At 61.3% G+C, this 22,679-nt stretch overlaps 2 protein-coding genes across 2 annotated transcripts; one reads left to right on the forward strand and one right to left on the reverse strand.

The window, feature by feature from the left end:
• Positions 1–1,815: 1,815 nt before the first annotated feature.
• Positions 1,816–20,085, forward strand: MAPK8IP1 (mitogen-activated protein kinase 8 interacting protein 1). Its single transcript, XM_045557894.1, has 12 exons — positions 1,816–1,916; positions 12,099–12,204; positions 13,774–14,091; positions 15,663–15,744; positions 16,069–16,881; positions 17,071–17,146; positions 17,676–17,848; positions 18,122–18,231; positions 18,430–18,546; positions 18,667–18,737; positions 18,840–18,938; positions 19,295–20,085. Exons 1-12 carry the CDS (start codon positions 1,816–1,818, stop codon positions 19,365–19,367), a joined length of 2,139 nt encoding a protein of 712 aa, XP_045413850.1. The 3' UTR covers positions 19,368–20,085.
• On the reverse strand, positions 17,447–21,380 carry C7H11orf94 (chromosome 7 C11orf94 homolog). The gene is made up of 5 exons (XM_045557010.1): positions 21,335–21,380; positions 21,044–21,123; positions 20,709–20,812; positions 20,452–20,525; positions 17,447–20,315 (listed from the first exon to the last, which is right to left on the reverse strand). Exons 1-5 carry the CDS (start codon positions 21,378–21,380, stop codon positions 20,194–20,196), a joined length of 426 nt encoding a protein of 141 aa, XP_045412966.1. The 3' UTR covers positions 17,447–20,193.
• Between the last annotated feature and the right edge of the window lie 1,299 nt (positions 21,381–22,679).

Raw genomic sequence — 22,679 nt, forward strand, 5'->3', positions numbered from 1 at the left:
TGATCTCTGGAGCTAAGATACCTTTGCTCTTGAGCAAAAGGTTCTGGAAAAGGGAGTTGTCCCACACATATGTACCTGACCTCCTGAGGATGTTCCCTAGCTGAGACAAGTACACATTCTAAGGAACAATCATTAGCCATGATGGCAAGACTGCTTTCCTGGGAGGAAAAGCCAGGCACCGTGGTAGCAGATGGTTACCGTGAGGCCCTAGCAAAAGAGGCCTGAGCCACAATAGCAGGAATGGTAAAGTGGCCGCCCCTCTGGGCCCCAGGGGCAGGAAGAGGAGAGACAGCCAAGGCCTTTGGCTCTAGATACTGGGATATTCTCAGGACTGGAGCTGGGGGGTTGCTTACTGCAGGGCAGGTGCCTGCAGCTCGTTGCTGGGTGCCACATTGGAGGAAAAGGGGCTGGCACGACCAGTTGGCAGTCCACATTTGCACATAGGACTGCACAAGCCCTATGCCACCTTCTGCCCTGTTCTGTGGAGGACAGGGTCTCTGTGGTTCTCTCAGGTGGCCAGAGGCTCTGACCCACCAAAGCTGGGGCCCCAGCCTTGGCAGACTCACACTCTGTGAAAGAACTCAATGGGGGAACATGGCGCCCTAAAGACCTGGAGGTCCAGGCTGAACCCTCTGAGGGTAGAGAAGACAAGAAGGAAACCATGGCCAAGACCTAGCAGGATGGAGCTGCTGGAGGGAACAGAAACGACCAAAAGAATCTAAAGAAGCCAATAGTGGGGGCAGGGGGAAAGCCCCGACTCTTTTGTCTGCGGTGCAAAAGAGAAGCTCGCTGTGGAGGAAATGTAATTGAGGGGCTAAGTAAGAAGGAGAAGGCTGGGAAAGTCCTGAGTTGAGCAAGGTGCTGAGAGACTGAGAAGCCAAGAGGAAAACTCAGCTACTCACCACGAATAGCTGTTTGGGGCTGGAGGGAGGCTTGGGTCAGTCTTTAGAGAGGACACCCTCTAGAGAGAGTCCTTGGGAGGGTCCCCTCAAGGGGACAGCAATGAGATGAGGCCTGCATCCCAGTGCAGGAGGTGGGGTGTTCCTATCTCCCGGTGACAACACATTTGTATTATGTTTTATCGTCACAATCACCATGAAATGGACCGTTATTGTCCCTGTTTCACAGATAAGAAAACTGAACCTGAGGCTTGTGAGGTCACTAATGCAAGGCCCCACTGCCTGTTCACTTGGGGAGACAGGCTGTGAATTCACACCACCTGACTCCAAACCTGGCTTCTCTATGAGTCCACTCTGACAGTCTCTCTTCTTTCTCTGCCTTCCTCCACGACTCTCCTTTCCTGCCCGCCTTCTCTGTCCCTGCTGCGAGGGGCCAACCTGGGCCTTCGGATCCAGGGTCCCGCCATTAGTTATCTAATACCGCGCGCTAGGCCCGCCCCAGGGACAAAGCACGCCCTGGCAACCAGAGGCTTTGCGGGCTGGGGGACGGTCGGTGTCGGATGGAAGCCCAGGCCCGCAGGGGGCCGTGGCTTCAGCACCTCGGAGAGCGCCACCGGGGCGGGGCTAGGGGCGGGGCTGGCGCGGAGGGGCGGGGCTGGCGCGCGGGGCGGGGCGGCGAGACCCCTGCCGGGGCCGGGGGCGCGCGGGCGCTCTCGCCAGTCCCGCGAGCCGTGCGCGGTCCGGAGCCGCGCCCTGCCCTCCCCGCCCGGCACAGGTGCGCCCGCCGCGCCCGCCCGAGCCCGAGCCCGAGCCCCGCGGCGGCGGCGGCCTCCTCGGCGCGCCTCCGCCTCCTTCGCCGCCGCCGCCGCCTCCTCCGCGCCGCGCTCCGCCCGGATGGACAGGGCTGTGCCCGAGAATGGCGGAGCGAGAAAGCGGCGGCCTGGGCGGGGGGGCCGCGTCCCCGCCTGCCGCCTCCCCGTTCCTGGGGCTGCACATCGCGTCGCCTCCCAATTTCAGGTGAGAGTCCGCGGCCGCCGCGCGCCCCGCCCTTCACCGGGACCGATCTGCCCGGGCGGGCCCTCCTCGCCCCCAGGACCCCGGGAACCGGGGCCGAGAGGGCGGCGTGAGGATGGGGTCTCTTCCCGGGATGCAGTCGCCCCAGAAGGCCCCTCAGCCTCAAGTCCAGACTGACGGCCGGTGCATATTCGCGGTGCAGCTCCCTCCGCCATTCCTCGTCCCTAGGGTGGGAGGTTCTGCGCTGGAATCGGAGGAGGGGGCTCGGAGGCCGCCTTCTCCCCCACTTCGGGGCTGCGGCAGGGTCTGGGGTCTTGGTTGAGATCCCAAAGCAGGCAGGCAGGCCGCGGCTTATCTGTGCCCGGTGGAAGGTTTCTGAATAGAGATGGGAGCAGGCTCAGGTGGCCTGTGGGTCCCTGTTCCATGGAGCAACCAGCAACGTTGGTGCATGAAGGAGGGAATCTTGGGCCCCTCCCCCAGCCCGGCCTGGCCAGATGGGCCTAACTACCAGGCCTGGCATGGCCCGGACCCTATATGGATGTGGACAGCACCTACCTGGTCAGGTGTGTCTCTCAGGGCAGGTGCAGAAGGCTCTGCCTCAACCAGGGATCCTAGGTTGGGTGGTGGGAGGGGGAGTCTGCCCAGGAGTAGCCAGGGACATTGGGGGTGTGGGGGAGGGTCCCTGATGGGGTGAGCGCAGCTCCCCTTCCACCACCACCCCCCAGTCTGCTATTAGGCCAGGTGGATTTCAGAGAAATGAAGGGTGGGTGTTGGGGAAGGAGGGATGGATGTCCCTCCCCATAATTCTGGCCCCTAGTTGGTGAGGAGGAAGAGGAGGGTGTAACCACTCCAGAGCCTGGGAGGCTCAGACATACCCCATTGTTTCCCCATCTCATGAGCTGGCGCCTTCCCCTCTCCTGGGGCCCCCACCCCAGCCAAGCCCCAGCTGGGCTCTGGCGCCAGCCCCTCCTCTGAGAAAGGGGTCACTGGCTCCCAGGCCCTCAGGTGGGCAGGGACCCCTGGGGATCTGTAATGGCATCATCAGGCCCAGAAACCTCCCCTGAGGCCCTGAGCTGAGCCGGGAGGACCACAGGGGGCCAGATGGAGGAGTCCACGCCTGAAGGCCGCAGGCTGCAGCTCTGTGACAGTGCCTCAGACTCACGAGGCACGGGCTGAGACTGCACCTGGCACGACGCACGATGCCTCCACGCAGACACTGCCTTCCCACCTCCAGGCCTCTGCAGTGAAGAGCAGCGGGCGGGAGAGACCTGGGCCCATATCCTAGCTCTGCCCCTCTCTCACTGCACGACCCAGGCAGCTTTTGTCCTCTCTGGGTCCCATCTGTTAAGTGGGCTAACTGATATTGATTCCCACCCAGAAAGGAGATGGTGTGCATCAAGTCAGCGTTCAACAAGTGTCGGCCTCCACACTAGCAAACATCTCTGCAGCCGGTTACTGTGCAGATGCCGCTCGCTTCACCCTCATAACCACCCTGAGAGTGCATAGTGATCTGCCCGTCTCACAGATGAGGACACTGAGATTAAGGAAGCCAGGGTGGCTTGCCTGGGGACTCTGAGACAGTCAGGGGTTGAGGCTGGGCTGGAACCCAGGTCTGTGTGTCGTGTGTTCAATCCACGCCACTGTCAGGCCCTGCCTCTGGCCCAGAGGGCAGCTTTACCCCCTGTCCCCCCCTGCTTCCCCAGTAATCATGAACGCTTTAGTGAGAGGAGCTGACGAGGCGGACACCAGCCAGGGAGTGTGTGGCCAGCTCTGAGCCAGGGGGGACAAGGGCGGCAGCAGGCCAAAAGGCTGAGGCGTGGGCCAGCCCTCCAGGACACCGCTGCCCGGCTATGGGCACAGGGCCAGCTCGTGGGGACAATGAGGGCCGGTGTCTCAGGCCCACGAGGCCCGCCTCACTGCCCAGTGGCGCCCGCTGCCCTTTCTCCTGGCCCGCCTCTCGCAGCCCTTGGCCCAGCTCCATTAACCCTGGGCGCTGAGTGCTCTCTGTGGCTCTTTGGTGGGGTCATGGATTCAACTGCCGGGTTTGAATCCTGGCGGGGCCACCTTAGCTGTGTGCCCTGAGACTGGGCACTTGACCCCTCTAAGCCTCCAAGATGCTGGCGTTGGCCCCTGGTCAGGATGGTCCCACGACTCCGATGAGACAACACACGCTGAGTGTGGCAAGGTCTGCGGGGAGCTGCATGTATGCAGGGCCGTGTGCGTGCAGCTGGGCCCCAGCACCCCGTCAGCTCCCAGAAGACGTGGGGGTCCATACATAAACTTTGGTGTCGCCACTGCTCTGAGGAGGTGCTCAGTGTTGTTATTTCATTAAGGCTGAAGTTGGGTGCTGTCCTTTGAGGGAGAGCAGAGACTAACAGTGCAAGTGTCAGAGAAGTGAGCATAGGTTACTTCCAGAACTTACAAAATAATAAAAGAAAATTTAAAATTAAAGTTTTACATGTTCATTATAAAGAAAACTCTAGAAAAGAGAATTTAGAAATTTATGCAGTGGATACATTGGCGCTGGGTAGGTGGGATGAAGGGGAGGGACAGTGGGACAGTCCCTGTGGGAGGAACGGCAGACAAAGGGTATTCATGGAGGGTAAAGGAGCAGCCTGTCTCGGTGTGTGGAAGCGGAATCATGGATAAGAGACCTTAGAAATCCGCTCACTTCAGGGGCCTGAAATCCGACCCCCTCCCCTTACGGGGCAACAAGAGAGGGCAAGTGGCTTCCCGAGAACACACAGCAAGTTAGTGGCAAAGGTGGGACGGAGCCAGGCCCCACGACTCTCGGGACGGCTTCTGTCTGTCCTGCCACACTGCTCAGGGATGAGAGAGGGTCCACCGAGGGGAAGGGACCTCCTTATTTATCTCTTCATAAAACTGCACACACGTGGTTGTTCTTTCATTCACTCAAAAAATATTTGCACTTTGCCAGGCTCAGGGGGAAACCCCACAGAGGCACAGGCGTGGGCCTGGCTGTCATGCAGGTGGCAGTGTAGCAGGGGGACAGACAGACGAGGCCTTACCTGACAGGCTGGTGAGCGTGATGATGGCTCAGGTCAGGGGCCTGGGGGACCCAGGCTCAGTGGGTCAAGGAAGCCTCAGCACAGGCAGGGACAGCTCAGCTCAGGCCTGGTGGGTGAGTGAGTGTCACCCAAGAGGAGGAGGTGCAGCTTGCGCAAAGGGTGGGAGGCCAGAGCAGGGAACAACAGCTCGCTCTGGCCTCTGCTGGAGTGGCCATGCTGTGGGTAGGAAGCGGGGATGGGCTCAGGATGGGAGGGAGGTTCGGGGAGCACATTAGCCCACTCGGTGAGGGAGCTGGTATAAGGGGCAGAGGAGAGGATGATGCTGGAGCCCCATGGGGTTGGGGTGTCCCGGGAGAGGAGAGTGTGGTGGCAAGTCACATGGGGACCTGCTACATTTGAGATGGGTGGTCATGGGGGGACCCAACTGGAGGACTCAAGCAGGCGGTTGGTTTGGGGAGAGGACTGGACTGGAGCCAAAGACCCGGGCAGGCTCAGCACGTAGAGAGGCTACTGGAGCCTCAGAGAGAACGTCACTGCCTGGGGAGATGGAGCAGAGTGAAGGAAGGTGACCCAGCACTCAGCTGAGGAACGCCAGTCGGTGACTGCTCAGCCAGCCACGCCTTGGTGGCAGTGGGGAGATGCTGCTGGAGCCCCCCAGCCCCAGCCCCACGCCCTGGGCAGTGCCCCCACCCGGCTCCTGGCGAACCTCGGGTGCTGGGGCAGAGAGGGCTGACGGGCCTCACACAGCCCAGCCGTGGCCAGGGCAGGGTTTCCACCCCGGCTTCCTGAGGTCAGAGCCTGAGGTTGGTCTCTGGATTCTGGAAATGGGCCACAGCGGTCCCCAGAAATCAAGTCACTACCACCATCTCCACTTAGGGGTTCTTCCCCATTCTGGACCCATCTTTGTCCCCTGGCTATTACTCCTGTATTCATTCAAAAATCTGTGGGTGCATCTCCTGGGCGCCTGGCCTTGTTCTAGCACCAGTGATGCCAGTGGGTGGTTTCTGCTCCCATGGAGCTTCTATTTGGCACCTGTGGTGTACAGGGTCACGGGCTTTGTGCGTGGATTGGAGCAAGGGTGGGGAATTGGTGCCCAGGTGAGTGTGTTGGCCCTGCCCTCCGAAAACTCACAGCTCCAGGAGGGGGCGGGAAGCCTAGAGCAGGACTGGGAGCTTGGTGCCGGGTTGGCGCGACCCAGAAAGTCTGTCAAGGAGAGCAGAGGGGAAAAGGGCTCCCCACATTCCACCCCACCTCACAACTGTGTGTCCATGTTAGTTTCTTCCTGTGATTCATCCAAGTAAAACCATAACATCAGATATTCTGCCTTTTTGTTGATTTTATTCATTGTCATTTTCTACGTTCATACCCAGACTGGACAATGTTCGCTCATTAAGTCCTGGGTGCTGCCCAACTGCCCAGCATCCCATGCTCTGGACGCCCACAGTGTAGCCAGCCCCTGGTGCTGGCCACGTGGCGATGTTCAGCTGTTTGCTGTTATGAGGAATAAACATCCTTGTGTATAAAGATTTTTTCACATGTGGGCTTGTTTCCTCAGGGCAGTCTCCCAAAAGTTAAATAACTGGATCCCAGGGTTCTTGCTGCACATGGGCGCCAAGATGTGTAAACAGACCGAGCCCACTGTAACCCCAGTGGGGTTTCCCGGACTCACTTCTTGGGTTGGATTCGGTTTTCACGGGAGATGACGCTAGTGTGGAGGTGGTTGGGAAGGGGATTGCAGACCCAAAGGACAAACCCTGCCTGACCCCGACATCCACCCAGAGCTGGGGGTGGGGACGGAGAGAGGGTCTGAGGATGCGGCTAGGCCTGGCCTCCCCATTTCAGCCAGTGCCGTCTTCCTAGAGGCCCTGACTCCGTGCAGTTCGGGACACAGGAAGTTGAGTTGAAGCGGGGGCTGACTTAGAGATTTCCAAGGTGAAAATCTAGGAGAGACCCAAGACACCCGTGGTTCATTTGTTCAATATTTAAGTACCTATTAGGCACCACACATGTTGATCAGACAGACACGATCCTGCCCTTATGGATTAACTGACTGTAAGGGGAGGCCACCACTGGTCGCGTAACCCAGAGGTAAAATTACAGGGATACAGGAACCACCACCAAGAGGGACTGCGGGAGCCAACAGCAGGGCGGTTGGGCCTGGTCCCAGAGGTCAGAGAAGGCTCTGGGGAGGAAGAGATGGAGGGGAGGAGCCCATGGGCAGGAGGCTAGAGGCTGTCAGGGGAGACGATAGGGAAGGGAGGCTCTACAGAGCCCTCCGGCCCCACGTGAGAATTTGGGCCCCTTTCCCTAAGGGCCAGGGGATGCTGGTACAGGGTTCTGAGTTGGGGGAAATGACTGGAGCAGATTTGTATTTCAGTTGTGGGTTCTGCTTTCCTTGCCTGGTGGAGAGGGGCCTGCAGGGGAGCCAGAGGGAAGCAGGGATCCTGCATCAAGTTGAGCAGCCAGTCAACAGGTGTCCTGAGAAGCCACTGGAAGCCAGCCCCATGCTCCGCACTTAGAGGGCTGTGGAGAGACAGGCTGGATCCCTGGACCACAGATGCTCTCTGTCATGAGAGAGTCCCATGGGGCACCATGGCAGGGACGCAAGGTCACTCAGCTGGCATCCTTACCTCACTACAACACAGCCAGGAACACGAAGGCCCAAGAGTGGCTTCTGTACAGCCAATGCCTGGCTCAGATTTGGCCTTGCTCAGCTACAGTCTCAGCACTTTACCACTTAACCCTTACTTTGCATACACTTCTAACTCAGCCCACTACTGAGCCGAAACTCAGAAAGGGCTAGGACTGCCGTCGATGTGACAAGGCCAACGGGGATGTGATGGCACAAGGCAAGGGAAAAGGCCATGACATCAACATCAGAACATGAAAGGCATGTTTGTTCAGGGCCATTTAGGAAAGGCCAGCTCAGGTTGGGGTTGAGGGGAAGGGGTGGCCTGGCCAGGACACAGTGAGGAGCCAGCAGGGCCAGAGGAAAGGACTGGGGCACCCAGGTAGGAGGGGACCAGGTTAATGCAGGGATGGGGTGGCGGATGGAGCAGCCAGGCAGGCTACCAAGTGTTAACACAGATGAAACCTCAGGGTCACCCCGCCCAGAATGGAGAGCAGGTCTACTTGCTGGGCAGTGGCTGCTCCAAAGGGCAGTACTGAAATCCCCAGCCCCAGCGGTAAGGGGCCAACCCACAGAGGGTGTAGGATTCAACGTGGGGGGGCCTCCTGGTGCCCGGGGCTGGGGCTCGGGAGTTGGTGAGGAAGGTGGAACAGGCAGCGCCAGAGGGACCTCCCTCTCTCTTACCTTCTGCCCCACCCTCCTCCCCTCCTCTCTTCCTTCCTCCTTCCTTCCCCACATTTGCCTTCCTTGAGCCCACAGGGGTCTCCTGGGGTTTGGGCTGGGAGACCCGAAAAATCTGGTGCCTGGAGAAGGAGGAGGAAAGGGCAGGGTCTGGGGGACCAGCCAGTCTCCCTAGAGCCTTGGTGGTGACCTCCTCCCAGCACTGTGCAGTCCACAAACTCTCCAGTCGGTTAACACTCGCTGGCACCCTGCCGCGGGTGGGCCGGGGTTGGTGCCCTCATTTTGTGTGTGGGAAACTGAGGCCTGAATCTCTTTACATCTGAGCCTTAGTCTTCCTCATCTGTGAAATGGGCGAAACGGGACCCTCTCCCAAGGTCATGCTGAGGATTAAGGGAGATACGTGGCATGAAAGTTGGCGGCCAGGGCAGGGCAGCTGCTTTTAAGTAAAAGAGTCAGGATTTGATCTCAGGCCTCCTGCTTCCAAGCCTGATCTAGTGATCAGTCTACCATCCTGCCTCGCTTCTGAGAAGCACCCAAAGAGTAAGGTGAGGGGCCCCCTTCACCTGTGCCAATGGAGCCAGGGACCAGGCTTGGCCTCTCTGACCCCAGCCCAGTGCTCGTTCCATCGTCACCCAGTTAACCCCAGTTCCCGCATCTGTAGAGTATGATTCAGCTGTCCCTGCCCCCTCACCCCAGACCTGTAGCCCAAGGAAGGGGGACTCTCAGGGGATGTGGAGGGTGCAGAGCCCATGCAGACCCTTCAGCTCCAGAGGAGCAGGTAGAGGCTGAGGATGTCCTTTGCCAAGCATCTAGCAGCCGTGTCCTGAGTGCTCTCCGGGAATGTCCAGTGCAGACAGGAGCTGGGAAGGAGGGGACATCTGTTGATCCCCTGCTGGGTACAAGGTGGGGGATGTGAGTTCCATCCACTTTGGAGCAGCCAGGGGTAGGGTAGTAGGTGTCTCTAGTGGAGACCTGGTCCTGTCTGTCCCACCACACTGCCTTACATCCAGACAGATGGTGACACCAGCCACATGAGAGGGCCAGGAGGGCTTCCTGGAGGAATGGGCCTAACTGAGCACTCTTCCAGCAAGCACGGTTTGAGAGCCTGCCTTGGGCTCCATCCAAGCCCTGGGCTGGGCACTGGGGAAGCAGTGTCTACCCTTGAGATGGGTCCAGGTGCTCACACGTGCAGCTGGAGGCCTTGAGTGCCAGGCACAGGAGTGTGCCACTAGCAGAGAGCCTTGGAGGGTTTTGAGTGGGGCAGAAGGGATTATGGTGTTTTCGACAGTTTTGCCTGATAGTGGCAGGTGGGGCGGGGTGGGGCGGGCATGGGGAGACTGAGGCAGGCAGGCCAGTTGGGGAGGGCAGAGGCAGGAGCTGAACGAGGGCTGGGCGGTGAGGAAGGGGAGCCAGTTGTGAGAAGACACAGATGTGGGCATGGGTCGCTGGCTGAGCACAGGGGATCTGGGGGCACCTCCAGGTCAGATGCCCAGGGGTCCTATGGCTCCCTGATGCTGGCTGAGTCCCAGGGGCTCCTCTTTGTGCCACTGGCCTTCTCAGTGACCATCCAGGCAGGCCGGCGTATATTGAACTTAGTGCCGGCCACTGGGTTCTTATCTCATGGCCAGAGATGCCACCCTGCCCAGGCTGGCCTGAGGAGGGCTGCTCTGGCTTCTGGGCCAGGCCCTCCTCCCCTGCTGGCCAGGCACACCCTCACCACAGCCCTGGGACCCTCCCCCTCTTGGGCTGCAGGTCGGAGGGGCCCTAAGGAGCACCTTGTGCACCCAGCCCCCGTTCCTGGGTCAGAACCCCTCTGTGCCATGCCCTCCAGACTTCCAGGTTCTGTTTATGTCACTCCAAAGGGACAGGAAGCTCATTACCACCCTGCAGCACTTCCAGCCCTGCTCCCCAGGGTCCACACGCTGGCCTGTCCTTAGCTCTGGCTCTGAGGCCTCCTGCCTGGAGGGTTGAGCCCTGCCCAGGGAGGGAGACAGCCCAGACCAAAGCCAGCTGGCCCTGTTAGGACGGTAGGATGCGGCCTGGGCCCACAGAAGCCTCCCTGATCAGGTGCGGGGGGCTGAGCATGTGGCAGTGCAGATGGGGTGTCCATTTTGGGGGAGTTTCAGAAGCCCCCCCACCCTTCCACCTGGCACCTGACTATGGCGCTGGCCCTTTAAAGCAGACCAGGGGCTGGCTTTTAGGGGGAAGCATCCCAGCTTTCTGCCATCTGCTTACAAGCCTGGGCCAGGGAGGGGGGTCACCCCCAGCCCCTGACAGGGGCATTGGAAGGACAGGTGGAGCTGAGGCATCGATTGCAGTAACCTGATCCCGCGGGGGAGGCGGCCGCAGCGGCAGCAGGGCAAGGGCCGGGAGGAAGCCGCCTGCAGCCTAGGGCTGGGCCGAGAAGAGCTGGGGCTGGGGCCATCGGCAGCTGCTGCCTCCTCTCCCGGCCCATCTATTTTTAATGAGCTCCCCAGGCTTCTGCAGCCGGCAAGACTCAAAAAGGCAGGCCCAGGCGGTGGAGGCCAGAGACCCCAGCCCTGCCTTGAGCTCTGGCTCCCCAACCCTTCCGGGCATGAGAGGGCAGCCCTGGGGCCCCGCAGCCCCCCAGCTGGGCAGGGCTCTCCATGCAGCTGGTGCTGAAGATGGATTCAAGCCCAGACAATGACAGCTGGTTGGAGGATCAGTGGGAGCACTGGTAGGGGGTGTGGGGGCCGGGGGGTTGGGGAGGGAGTTGGGGAGAGCTCCATTGAGCTCAGGGTCTCTGTTTGGTCTGATTGGGTAAGAGGCATGGGGTACGGGCTTCCTAGGTTCTCTTGGGGGCTGGGCTACCACCTCTCCTGGGTGACCTTGGACTAGTCCGTTTCCCTTGCTCTGAGTCTTGGTCTTATTTGGGAGAAAGCGCAGACATTCTCCCCAACTTCCCAAATGTCCCACATGCACCAAGCCAGGCGGAGTCCCCAGGGCCAGGGGTGAGCAGGTACAGGGGACAGACCAGCACCATAGTGGCTGGCCCAGCCCTGCACACCGAGGTGGGGGCTCAGGGCTGGCCTGTGGAGAGGGGATTCCAGTGCCTATGTGCTCTGGGGTGTCCTATGAGCTTAGAACACCTCCAGCCCGATCTGGGGCTGTTCCTGACCCTGTCGGTACAGCGTCCTGTTCAGGGTCCTCATGCCAGGCAAGGAGATTTTGTGGTTGAAGTGATGAGACCAAGAACACAGCATGAAAGCATAGTCTCTCCTGGAATGGGCTGAAACTACCCATATTGACACCAGATTTCCCTTCACTTCTTCCCAGGGCTCGAGAGGAGTGGGTCTTCCTGTGCTGGGGGGCACAGAGGTCTCCTCTGAGGCTGGGGGAGGCTGGGCCTCTCCACCCATCTGCCGGCACCTCGGGTCTTGGTACTGCAGGGATTGCACTGGGAGCGCCCCTACTCCAGGCACGCCCTGGAGTCTTCTCAACCCTCATTCTCCATGGGTAGACTGGCCTTGGCACCTGCCTTGACCCTGGGAGGCATTTCTCTGGCACAGCTGAGGCTCCGACCGGTTGGGCCTTCTAGGCACTGCCTCCTGGTTGGCAACAGGGTGACAGCTCCCAGCTGGGAAGAGCTGGAGCAACCTGGAGCCTCCTCCACTGCCACCCTAGGAGGACTGCCTTTGGCACAAGCCCCAAACTCTTTCCCTGCCTGTTAGACACCCCCTGCACGGGTGCAGATGGACCCTGAGCCCATCCTCTGGGGGCCGTGCTCTGCCTTTGAGAGGCTGCCCCTTGAAAGACAGAACAGGGAGACATGAGTGGGCTCAGCAGTCCCTCTGGGTTGTAACTTTGGCTTCTCGTCCCCACCAGGCTCACCCATGACATCAGCTTGGAGGAGTTTGAGGATGAAGACCTCTCAGAGATCACTGATGAGTGTGGCATCAGCCTGCAGTGCAAAGACACTCTGTCCTTACGGGTAAGTGTGGGCTCCCAGGAGCCCGAGTGGGGTAGCAGGATGAATAGGGACAGGAGTGAGGGCATCCTCCTATACAAGGGGGGTTTCAGGTCTGTTTGGCACCCATGAAATGAAACAATGTGCAGGAAACACCCAATACAATGCTTGACATGTCTGGGGTGTACACTCAGAATTTTTCCTTTTTTTGGCCTGGGACTAAGGAAGGAAGCAGCTCCTTCAACTGCTCACAAGAAGAGAGAGGGCAGGAGGTCTTGAGATCTAGGACAGTAGCAACTAGGGCCAGAGTTGAGGGCAGGCTCAGGGAGCAGCTCTGGCAGAGGGCCCGAGGCAAAGCAGGGTGGAGTCTGCCGGAATCTGCAGTGCTTTGGGGCAGGAAAAAAGAGCCAAAGCACTCCTGGAATGACTCCCATGGCTGCCGGCTGCCATTCCACCAGACCACGCCGCACCATGCAGCCTCCCAGACCTGCCTTGGCCCCTGGTGCCAAAGGCCGCCCCCCGCCCCAGGGTTCACCCAGCATTTCTGCTGCTTTTGGCCCCTTGGCTTTGTCATGGGGAAGGTGGCTCTGTCTTGTGTCCAAAGATTTGTGTGCTGCCAGGAGGTCCTCAGCAGCTGGGGCACCTGGGTCATATGGGGATCTCCGCTACGTCCTTTCAGAAGCGGAAGGGGCTGGCCAGGCAGGAATGGAAGGCAGAGCACAGGGCCAGGTTTCAGAGCCCAGGGCTTCTCTGGGTGTACCCCTGTGGGGCTTTAGACAAGCTCCAGGGGGCTTTCACACACACTTGCCAGTGAATCCTCACCTCTCTGGGAAGCTGGGAGGTAGTGGTACTGTTCCCAGGCAACTGGTGAGAAGACCTGAAGGGTCAGGGGATCTGTCCAAGGTGCCAAGGAGTTGGTGGCAGAGCTGGAACTGGAACCGGGCTCTGCACTAGCAGGGCTGGCCGAGGGACAATCTCGGGCTGGAGGGGGCTGGACCTATGGGCCGAGGAGAGGAGACGAGAGGGGCGAGGATGCCACTGCCTGGGTTCCAGGTGCCCCCGCGTGGCCCTGCCCCTCGGCGCCCCCCTTCTGGCGGCTCTCAGGGCCTGGGCTCTGCGCTGCGCCCTGCCCTCCGCAATCCCTCGCCTGGCGGAGCCTCAGTTTTCCCAGTTTTCCTCGCTGCCCCTTCAAATACTAATCCACCCCGCTCCGTCTCTTGGGCTGCCCCCCCACCAACTCCTTGGCGACCCCGGCGTCCCCATGGCAACAGCGGTGACTTCACTCTGGGCTCAGTTTACAACCCTGGTGAGGTCACCGGCCGTTGCCAAGGGAACGGGAGGGCGCCAGGAGTGAGGAAAGAGGGCCTGTGGGAGGGAGGGGTGTGTCCGCCACAGGCGCTGCCTGGGGTGCAGAGGCGGCGGCCTCGCGCGGCTTCGCGACGGCGGCGGGCGGCCCCCCTCCCCGCGCCGCCGGCCGCGGTCACCCCCCGGCACCGCGCGGGATGGACTCGCCCGGGCGGGGGCGGGACTTGCGGCCTCGGCCCCGCCCCGGCCCGGCCCCGCCTGCTGACGCCCCCCGTCCGCGCCGCGCAGCCCCCGCGCTCCGGGCTGCTGTCTGCGGGCGGCGGCGGCGGCGGCGCGGGGAGCCGGCTGCAGGCCGAGATGCTGCAGATGGACCTGATCGACGCGACGGGGGACACTCCCGGTGCTGAGGACGACGACGAGGAGGAGGAGGAGCGCGCGGCGCGACGGCCAGGAGCGGGGCCGCCCGCGGCCGAGCCCGGCCAGGATCCGGCGCCCCGCGGCCAGGGCCAGGGCCAGGGCCAGGGCCAGGGCCTGGGCGGCGGGGACACGTACCGGCCCAAGCGGCCCACCACGCTCAACCTTTTCCCGCAGGTGCCGCGGTCTCAGGTGAGGCGCGAGCGGGGGGCGGAGCTGAGGGGGCGGCGCCCTGGGGCGGGCGGCGAGGCTGCGAGGGGGCAGGCCCGGCCCACTGCGTGGGGCAGCGAGGAGCGCTGCGGCGCGGGGAGGGCCTTGTGCGCCTGGGGACCGGCCCGGAGGGCAGGGCCTGGAGGGAGGCTGCCGGCTCGCTCCTGGGGAGGTGGGCTCCGAGGAGCAGCACATCTGTCCCGAGGAAGAAGGCTGGGTCCAGCTGGGTTTGGAGTCTCCAGGAGGGTTGAAAGAGGAAGGGTTGACAAGGGCGGTGGAGGAATTGGTGTAAGGAGAGAAGTAGGGGACTAAGAGAACTGGGCTTTGAGGGGTTGGAGGGTCTGGAGCTTGGGACCTGGGGCTGTGACGGGGTTTCCCCTTTAGGGTGGGGGGTTCCTGGTGAAGGTGGGGCAGAAGCGGGGCCTGGAGAATAGAGCGTCCGAAGTGGTCGGTCATGGGAAATTGTGGCGAGGTGGGGACAGGGAGCTCAGGGGCAGCAGCCAGTTTGAGATCTGGGCATCTGGGAATTCCCAGAAGGCAGGGGAGAGGGAGGGGGGATGGAACCGTGTGGCTGAGTTGGGGGCCTCGGGCCCCTGGGCAGGTGGCTGGGTGCCAGGGAGAGTTGAATAGGGTGGGGAGCGCTGGCTGTGGCCCTTTGTCTTCCAGGCCCAACAGCAGAGGTGCAGGGAAGGAACTCCAGGGAGGTGGGGCTGCTGGTGGCTGGTGTAGGGGCTGCAGGGAAAGGGTTGGTCCCTTTCCCAGGATCCTCTGAATGGCTTTTGGCAGCCCAGCTCATGAATGTGAGGGCTTGCGAAAGTTCCCAGGGGAGGCACCCTTGTGTTCAGGCATTGTGGAGAAGGGGTCCGGGGGGCTGAGGATGTGGGACAGGCAGCCCAGATCCAGGAAGGAGGGCCGCTGACAACTATATCTGTCATTCTTCAGTCATGTGTTGCCATGGTGGGGGGCAGGGGAAACCATGTTATGGATTCGTCATTTGGATGATTCATCCCAGTCCCCCAGGCCAGCTCCTGGGGAGACCCTTCCTTGTGCTTTTTCCAGGCTCTACCAGAATGTCCCCACCTCTTCCCAGTCCATAGCTTCCTGAGCTCTAGGGCAAGAAGTCAGTCACCCTCTTTCTGAGTTGGGCTGAATTGGAGCATCTTACATGCAAACCCTGTGTCTGGGACTGGGGGTCTCATTGTCCCCAGAGAGCTTCTGCTTCTCCCCCCTCCTCCTCCCCCTCTCACCACCACACACACTGGCCATCGCCACCTTTGTTGAAGCTGATAAGAACATCTCCCTGAGGGTTGGCCAACTTCCCTGAGCCAGGAGAGAGGGCCATCTAGAGCCAGCAGGCCTGCTGGGATGGCTGGGACTTGCCACCCTGCCTGCCTGCTCCAGAGGAGTGATGGGAGTGAGGCCCATGACAGTGGAGGCGGGGTGGATACAGTACTCAGCCTTAGGGCTGGCCTGGTGGGGGGCAGGGCCAGGGCCTCCCTGTGCCGGGCACTGTTGATCACTCCTGGCACAAGGGCCCTTTGTTCCCTGCACAGGACACGCTGAATAACAATTCTCTGGGCAAGAAGCACAGTTGGCAGGATCGGGTGTCTCGATCATCCTCACCCCTGAAGACAGGTAAGTCGGGACCCTCTCCCTCACCTGGACCTCAGCCTGCCCTGACCCAGTCCTCCCTGCAGAGAGCAAACCCAACAGTCTCTGACTGAGTTTACCTGAGTAGAGGTAAACTGCCCATCCTGCATCCCTGCGCAAGCACATCTGGGGGCTGAGGTCAGCTGTGGCATGAGCAAGTTGACCAGCCCCAGAGCCTGCCGAGGGCCTATTGCCCAGGGAGGCTTTGTCTTGGTTTCTGTGTCCACACGCTCAGAGCCGAGGGAGCAGGGAGCCTGGGAGTCTCGGGGGAGGGCACTTGCCCTCAGCACTGACCTGCCTGCTCTCCAGGGGAGCAGACACCACCACATGAACACATCTGCCTGAGTGATGAGCTGCCACCCCAGAGCAGCCCTGCCCCCACCAAGGATCGAGGCACCTCCACCGACAGCCCTTGCCGCCGCAGTGCGGCCACCCAGATGGCACCTCCAAGTGGCCCCCCTGCTGTCCCACCTGGTGGCCGGGGCCACTCACATCGAGACCGAATCCACTACCAGGCAGATGTGCGGTTAGAGGCCACAGAGGAGATCTACCTGACCCCTGTGCAGAGGCCACCAGACCCTCCAGAGCCCACCTCTGCCTTCTTGCCACCTGCTGAGAGCCGGATGTCCGTCAGCTCCGATCCCGACCCTGCGGCCTACTCTGCCACTGCCGGGCGGCCACACCCCTCCATCAGTGAAGAGGATGAGGGCTTCGACTGCCTGTCGTCCCCAGAGCGGGCTGAGCCACCGGGGGGAGGGTGGCGGGGGAGCCTGGGGGAGCCACCACCACCTCCACGGGCCTCCCTGAGCTCGGACACCAGCGCTCTGTCCTACGACTCGGTCAAGTATACACTGGTGGTGGATGAGCATGCGCAGCTGGAGCTGGTGAGCCTGCGGCCGTGCTTCGGAGACTACAGCGATGAGAGTGACTCGGCCACTGTCTATGACAACTGTGCCTCTGCCTCCTCACCCTATGAGTCGGCCATTGGAGAGGAATACGAGGAGGCCCCCCGGCCCCGGCCCCCTGCCTGCCTCTCCGAGGACTCCACACCTGATGAGCCCGACGTCCACTTCTCCAAGAAGTTCTTGAACGTCTTCATGAGTGGCCGCTCCCGCTCCTCCAGTGAGTCAGCATGGGGGAAGCCGGTGGGGGGTTCCTGGGTGGGGAGAGCCAAAATGAGGGGTGTTCCTGGCAGGTGGCCTTGGGCCCCCTCTGATTTGACTGAGAGTTACTACTGAGCACTCTCCCTGCCCCCTACAACTCGACCAGAGCTGGTACCACCCTCCTCCAGCCCTGTCCCCTCACCTGCAGGTGCAGAGTCCTTTGGGCTATTCTCCTGTGTCATCAATGGGGAGGAGCAGGAGCAGACCCACCGGGCCATATTCAGGTGAGAGCCCATGGGGTGGCCGGACCACACCCCTCCCTGCCTGTGCCACCACATGGCCTAAACCTAAGCCCTGCCATCAGCAACATTGGTCCACTCAGCCACAGGGGAAGAGTGTCTGCCCTCTAGGGACTCAGAGTTTGGGGACAAAACAGATGGTTACAGTGCTGTGGTGTGCTGAGGGAGCCCAGACTGTGCACCTAGTCTGGCTGGGGGCATGGTGCCCGGGTGACCAGGATGCCTGCCCAAACCCCAGCCTCCGCCACCTCTGGACAGAGTGCTCACTAGCCGTGACCTCTCGGTTTTAGCAGGCACTCTGCTCACCTCTTCTTCCCTCCCTGTGATTTCCTCCATGGCAAATGCATGTCTGATTGACCCTGGTCTCCCCCAGGAGCTAGCATCATGACAGACACAGGATGCTTTTGCAAATGTTTATTGAACTAACCATGCTGCTGTGGCTGTCGGACCCCAGAGCGGGCCGGGCTGGAGAGGCCTTGGGGAGGAATTTCTCACATGCCCTTGTTGGGGACAGGTTTGTGCCTCGACATGAAGATGAACTTGAGCTGGAAGTGGATGACCCTCTGCTGGTGGAGCTACAGGCTGAAGATTACTGGTACGAGGCCTACAACATGCGCACCGGTGCCCGCGGCGTCTTTCCTGCCTACTATGCCATCGAGGTCACCAAGGAGCCTGAGCACATGGCAGGTAGCGTTCCAGCCCCACATCTGCCTGCCCTGACTTGCCGCCAGGTGAACATGTGCTGCAGATCTTGGCCAGCCAGGGAGGGGACCAGGTGGAGGTGATTTTAGATCCTTTTCACAATTCAGAAAAGCGAGGCCCAGTCAAGTTGGGATGTCTGGGGACTATGGCACCCTCTGCTGGCTCTGTCATTCTACGTGCCTCACCACCCTCCTTCACGTGGCCACCGGGCCCACTCCCGCGGGCTCTGCCCCTCCTCATGTCACACTTGCTTTCCAGCCCTGGCCAAAAACAGCGACTGGGTGGACCAGTTCCGGGTGAAGTTCCTGGGCTCAGTCCAGGTTCCCTATCACAAGGGCAATGACGTCCTCTGTGCTGCTATGCAAAAGGTACCTGGATCCCGCTGCCTGTGCCCCCTTGGATGCGTGCCTGCCCTCAGCCCAGTACATCCATCATCTCGCCTCCTGGGGAGACGGACACTGGCGTCTCGAGGCAGTAGAGGCCTCAGGGGGGGACCAGGCCCTGGGACAGGAGTGGTCGGCAGAAGAGTGATCAGACAGCCCCTGATGTGTCCCCATCCCTCACAGATTGCCACCACCCGCCGGCTCACCGTGCACTTTAACCCACCCTCCAGCTGCGTCCTGGAGATCAGCGTGCGGGGCGTGAAGATAGGTGTCAAGGCCGATGACTCACAGGAGGCCAAGGTGACTTCCCCCAACCCCCAGCCCCCAGTGCTCCCCGGACATGTGCCATGAGGTGTTCAGCTTCTGCACCCCACACCCCTGTGGGCTGGGTGACCACCCTCTTGCTTCTCTTCTCTGTAGGAGAATAAATGTAGCCACTTTTTCCAGTTAAAAAACATCTCTTTCTGTGGATACCACCCAAAGAACAACAAGTAAGTGGGGTGGCACAGAGCTGGAGGAAAGTGGTGGTCCAGAGCCGCTGCGGGGAGAGTGGGTCCGAACCTCCGGCCCACCACAGACCTGTCCTCCCACAGGTACTTTGGGTTCATCACCAAGCACCCCGCCGACCACCGGTTTGCCTGCCACGTCTTTGTGTCTGAGGACTCCACCAAAGCCCTGGCAGAATCCGTGGGGTACGTACGCCTGTGTCCTGCCGAGTGCCCAGCCCGGGGCCAGGCCCACCCGGGCCCTGGCGCTTCTCCCTCATGCTCAGCGGCGTCCCTCAGTCCTCCCCGCAGTTCTGGAAACCCGTCCCCAAACCCCAGTGCAGAGGTCTGGAGGGAGGTCCAGGTGGCCCCGGGGAGTGGCTTGTGAGCTTGGTCACTGACATCTTCCTCTGGAAACACACTTCCATGGGGAACAGAGCCGAGGGGCTCCAGCAGTGGAACCAGGGCCCCACCCACGGCCCCAATTTGAAAACCCTGGGTTGAGATCCTGTTCCTCCCTTGCCAGCGGCTGCCCAGGTCATCTTGCGTCCCCTGCCTTCTAGGAGAGCGTTCCAGCAGTTCTACAAGCAGTTCGTGGAGTACACCTGCCCCACAGAAGACATCTACCTGGAGTAGCGGCGCAGCCCCGCCCTCTGCATCCCCCAGGCCCTCGGGCCAGAGCCAGGACAGCTGGCCACGGACAGGACGTGGCACCCACCACCACCACCAGAGGACCCAGAGGACGGGGAAGTTGGGGCTGTTGGCCCCATGTGGGGAGGGTGGGGTTATGGGGAGAGGCAGATGCAGTTTATTGTAATATATGGGGTTAGATTATCTGTAGAGGACAGAGCGGGCTGCCTGGGCAGGGGTTGGGAGGGACGGGGCTGGTGGGGCACCAGGCCTCAGCCAAGGATGTCCACTCTGAGAGCAGAGAGCTCTGCCCCATCCCGGGCCTTCCTTCCCCTGCCAGGGGCCTGGCTGTCTGGCTCTTGGCCACCTTGCCGCGAGGAGGCCCATGCCACCTGCAAGTGCCCAGCTTCCCCTGGCCCCTAACCCCCACGGAAGAGCTCTGAGCTCGGGCTGGGCCCAGCCACGTCCCAAGGACTTTCCAGGAAGGAAATGGCAGCAGGTGGAGGTGATGTCCCTGTTCTCAGCTCTGTCATTTGTGGGGCCTCCAGATGGCTTCCACCAACCTCATGGCATGCTGGCCCGTGGCAGGCTCAGGACCTCAGCGGGGAAGAAGCCGCAGCAGGCCCCTGCCCCGGCAGGGAAAGGGGGCTTCCTGACTGGCCCGGGCCAGCCCCATCTTGGTCCTGTCACCCTGGCCCCAACTATTAAAGTGCCATTTCCTGTCTGGACTGCAGTGGATGTACCTACACAGACCCCTCCCATGCCCGTGTCGCTTCTGCCCCAGGAAAGCCAAGCCCCTGCTGCACAGAACAGTTTTATGGGGGGGTTCGCATCACAGGTGTGCGTCGTAGTAATACTCGGCCATGTCTGGCCCGTCCCGCTTGCGCTGCTGGGCCCGGGAGAGGAGGGGCCGGGGCCCTCGTGGCCACGGGTGCTTGGGCCGGACCCCATAGTCTAAAGAGAGAACAGAGGGCATGAGTGGGAGAAGCTAGTTTTGACTGGACTGAGGCCACCCTAGGACAGACGCTGTTTGGGATGAGAAGAGGCTGGACAGCAGGGGGGCGAGGGGAGGGCAGGGGTGAGGTACTACCGTCCACCAGTCCCGACAGTGGCTGTGAGACTTCCAGGGGGGCCGAGAATTCCTCAGGAACAGATCGCTGAGACCTGTGGGAGACGTTGGGGGTGCTCAGCCCTGGCCCCGAAGGCCTCTGCCACCCACTTGTGAAGGGGACAACAGCCCAGGGTGAGGGACTCAGCAAGTCCCCCTGAGCCCCAGGGTAACAGGGCCAGCCTCTCCTCCGCGGAGGGGCCCTGTTGTGCCCTGACCCTCTGCGCCCTGGGAGTTACCTCAGGGGCTGGGGGCGGAGTGCGGCTGCCAGGATGAGGTAGAGGAGGAAGAGGCTGAGCCCAGCCCTGGGGTACAGAGCCCCCAGCATGGCGAGAACCGTCGCCTACATGGCCCCGCCCACCCCTGGCAGGACGGAACCTGCCACTAGCTCCCGCCAGCGCCTGCCACCTCACAAAGGGCATTGGTTCCAAGGCTGGTGTCAGCACCCGTGCTGGGGCAGGGCCAGAAACCACACTGAGGTTTGGGTTTTGTTTATTCTACTGGTGCTGTAGGCCAAGAGGTGGCAAACCAGATCTTGTTCTAGTGTCACTGCCTGAGGGTTAAGGGCACTGACCTTGGAGTCAGATCTCAGGTCAAGTCCTTGCCTCTTGCTAGCGGGAAAAGTCAAGTCACCTCTGTGTGCCTGTATCGGATCTGTGAAGTGATGTGCATAGTGCACTAAAGGTCTGGCACACAGTAGGCCCTGGACAGAGGTCACCAAATCCTCACCACCCAGAGCCCCAACCGTTCCCAGCCAGCACCCCCTTCTGTCCCCACCCCCACCCCCAGCCCCACTGCTGACCTCTCAGTAGTCCTGGGAGGGTCCTGCCGGTTGAAAAACCCAGAGTAGGTCACTTAGGCTCACCCAGCTCAGGGTCCACCAGGAGAGGGAGCCTCTTGTCTCCTTGCATCTCGCTGAGGCCTTTCCCACTGTGCTCCCTGCAGCTCACAACAGCCTGTCCAGGGCTGCACGTGCCCTGCTGCCAGCACTGGGGCTTCCAAGTGAGGTGGCAAAGCTGTGGACCTGCCTCCTGGAGGATAAGCTTCAGGAGGGCAGGGATGCTTTTGTTCACTGTGCAGTCTCCAGCACTGGGTTCCCCAGGAGGTCCTCAGTGAGCAGATGCCACATGATGGTACACTGGAGGCAGTCCCTTCGAGGCCCGAGGCAAAGCTGTGGCCACCACTGGCAGGCTCTCTGGTTCCTGGTTCTCTGACTCTGCAGCCAGGCCCGGCCACTTGTGAACGCAGCGCAGCTCCTCGATTTAGAACCACGGCAAGGTTTGGAAACAAAGTCCCTGGCCCTGCTCCAGGTCCGTGGGGTCTGCGGCTTTGGTAATCCTGTTGATTCAGAGATGGCAGACCTGCTGGGTGCGTTAGCCACTCTCCTCTAAGTGCTGAGAGGACCCAGAGAGGAACAGCCCTTGTTTCCAGCCCTGGGTCCTCAAGTGGCCTCATTCATGCTCCTGGCCCTGAGCATCCCGGAGACCAACAAGTTCCAGTGGTTCCTTCAGCCGGGTCCACTCCCCTGCGCCCCAGCCCACACGCTAACCTCCCAGCGGTCACCACCCAATGTATGTCTTCGGGACAACCCATCTCCCATAAACCTGCCTCAGCATGCTGTGTCCCCAGCAAGGAACCAGGAATTCTGTCCGCTCTGCCTAACTCCATAAGCCCCTCACATCCCTCCCACTCCTTGTCCCCTGGGTGCCACCCTCTTCCTGTCTACAACAGTCCCAAAGGTGTGCCTGGGTTACACCTGCTCTCCCAGCCCCCCGGCCATGGCCTTAGTCCAGCCCCTCCCACCGTGCAGGTCTCTGCCTCCAGTCCAGGGCCCCATCCTCCCATCTCTGCCCACCGGTCCCTTCCACAAGGCCCCGCCCCCTGCCTCCCACAGACCAGGTCTGAGTTTCCTGCTCGGGTAGGTGACACCCTGTTTGACTGGGCCCTGACCTTCCTCTCCAGTCTCCTGACACCTGCTCCTGCCCTGCTCCACTGTGCCCTAGCACCAACAGCACCTCCCACCACTGCACAGCACCGTGACCCTGCTGTGACAGCACACAGGCTGTTCCTGCACACGGCCTCCTCTCCCGGGCTGCCCGTCAACCAGCCTGTGGTGCTAACAGTTTCAGAGCCTGTGTGAATCATGGCGTCACCGAGGAAGCCCAAGGAGTCTCCTCACTGCCCATCGCCACTCCAGGCAGGGTCACCAC

The sequence above is a fragment of the Lemur catta genome, chromosome 7 (assembly GCF_020740605.2).
Source record: "Lemur catta isolate mLemCat1 chromosome 7, mLemCat1.pri, whole genome shotgun sequence".
Classification (NCBI taxonomy): Eukaryota; Metazoa; Chordata; class Mammalia; order Primates; family Lemuridae; genus Lemur; species Lemur catta.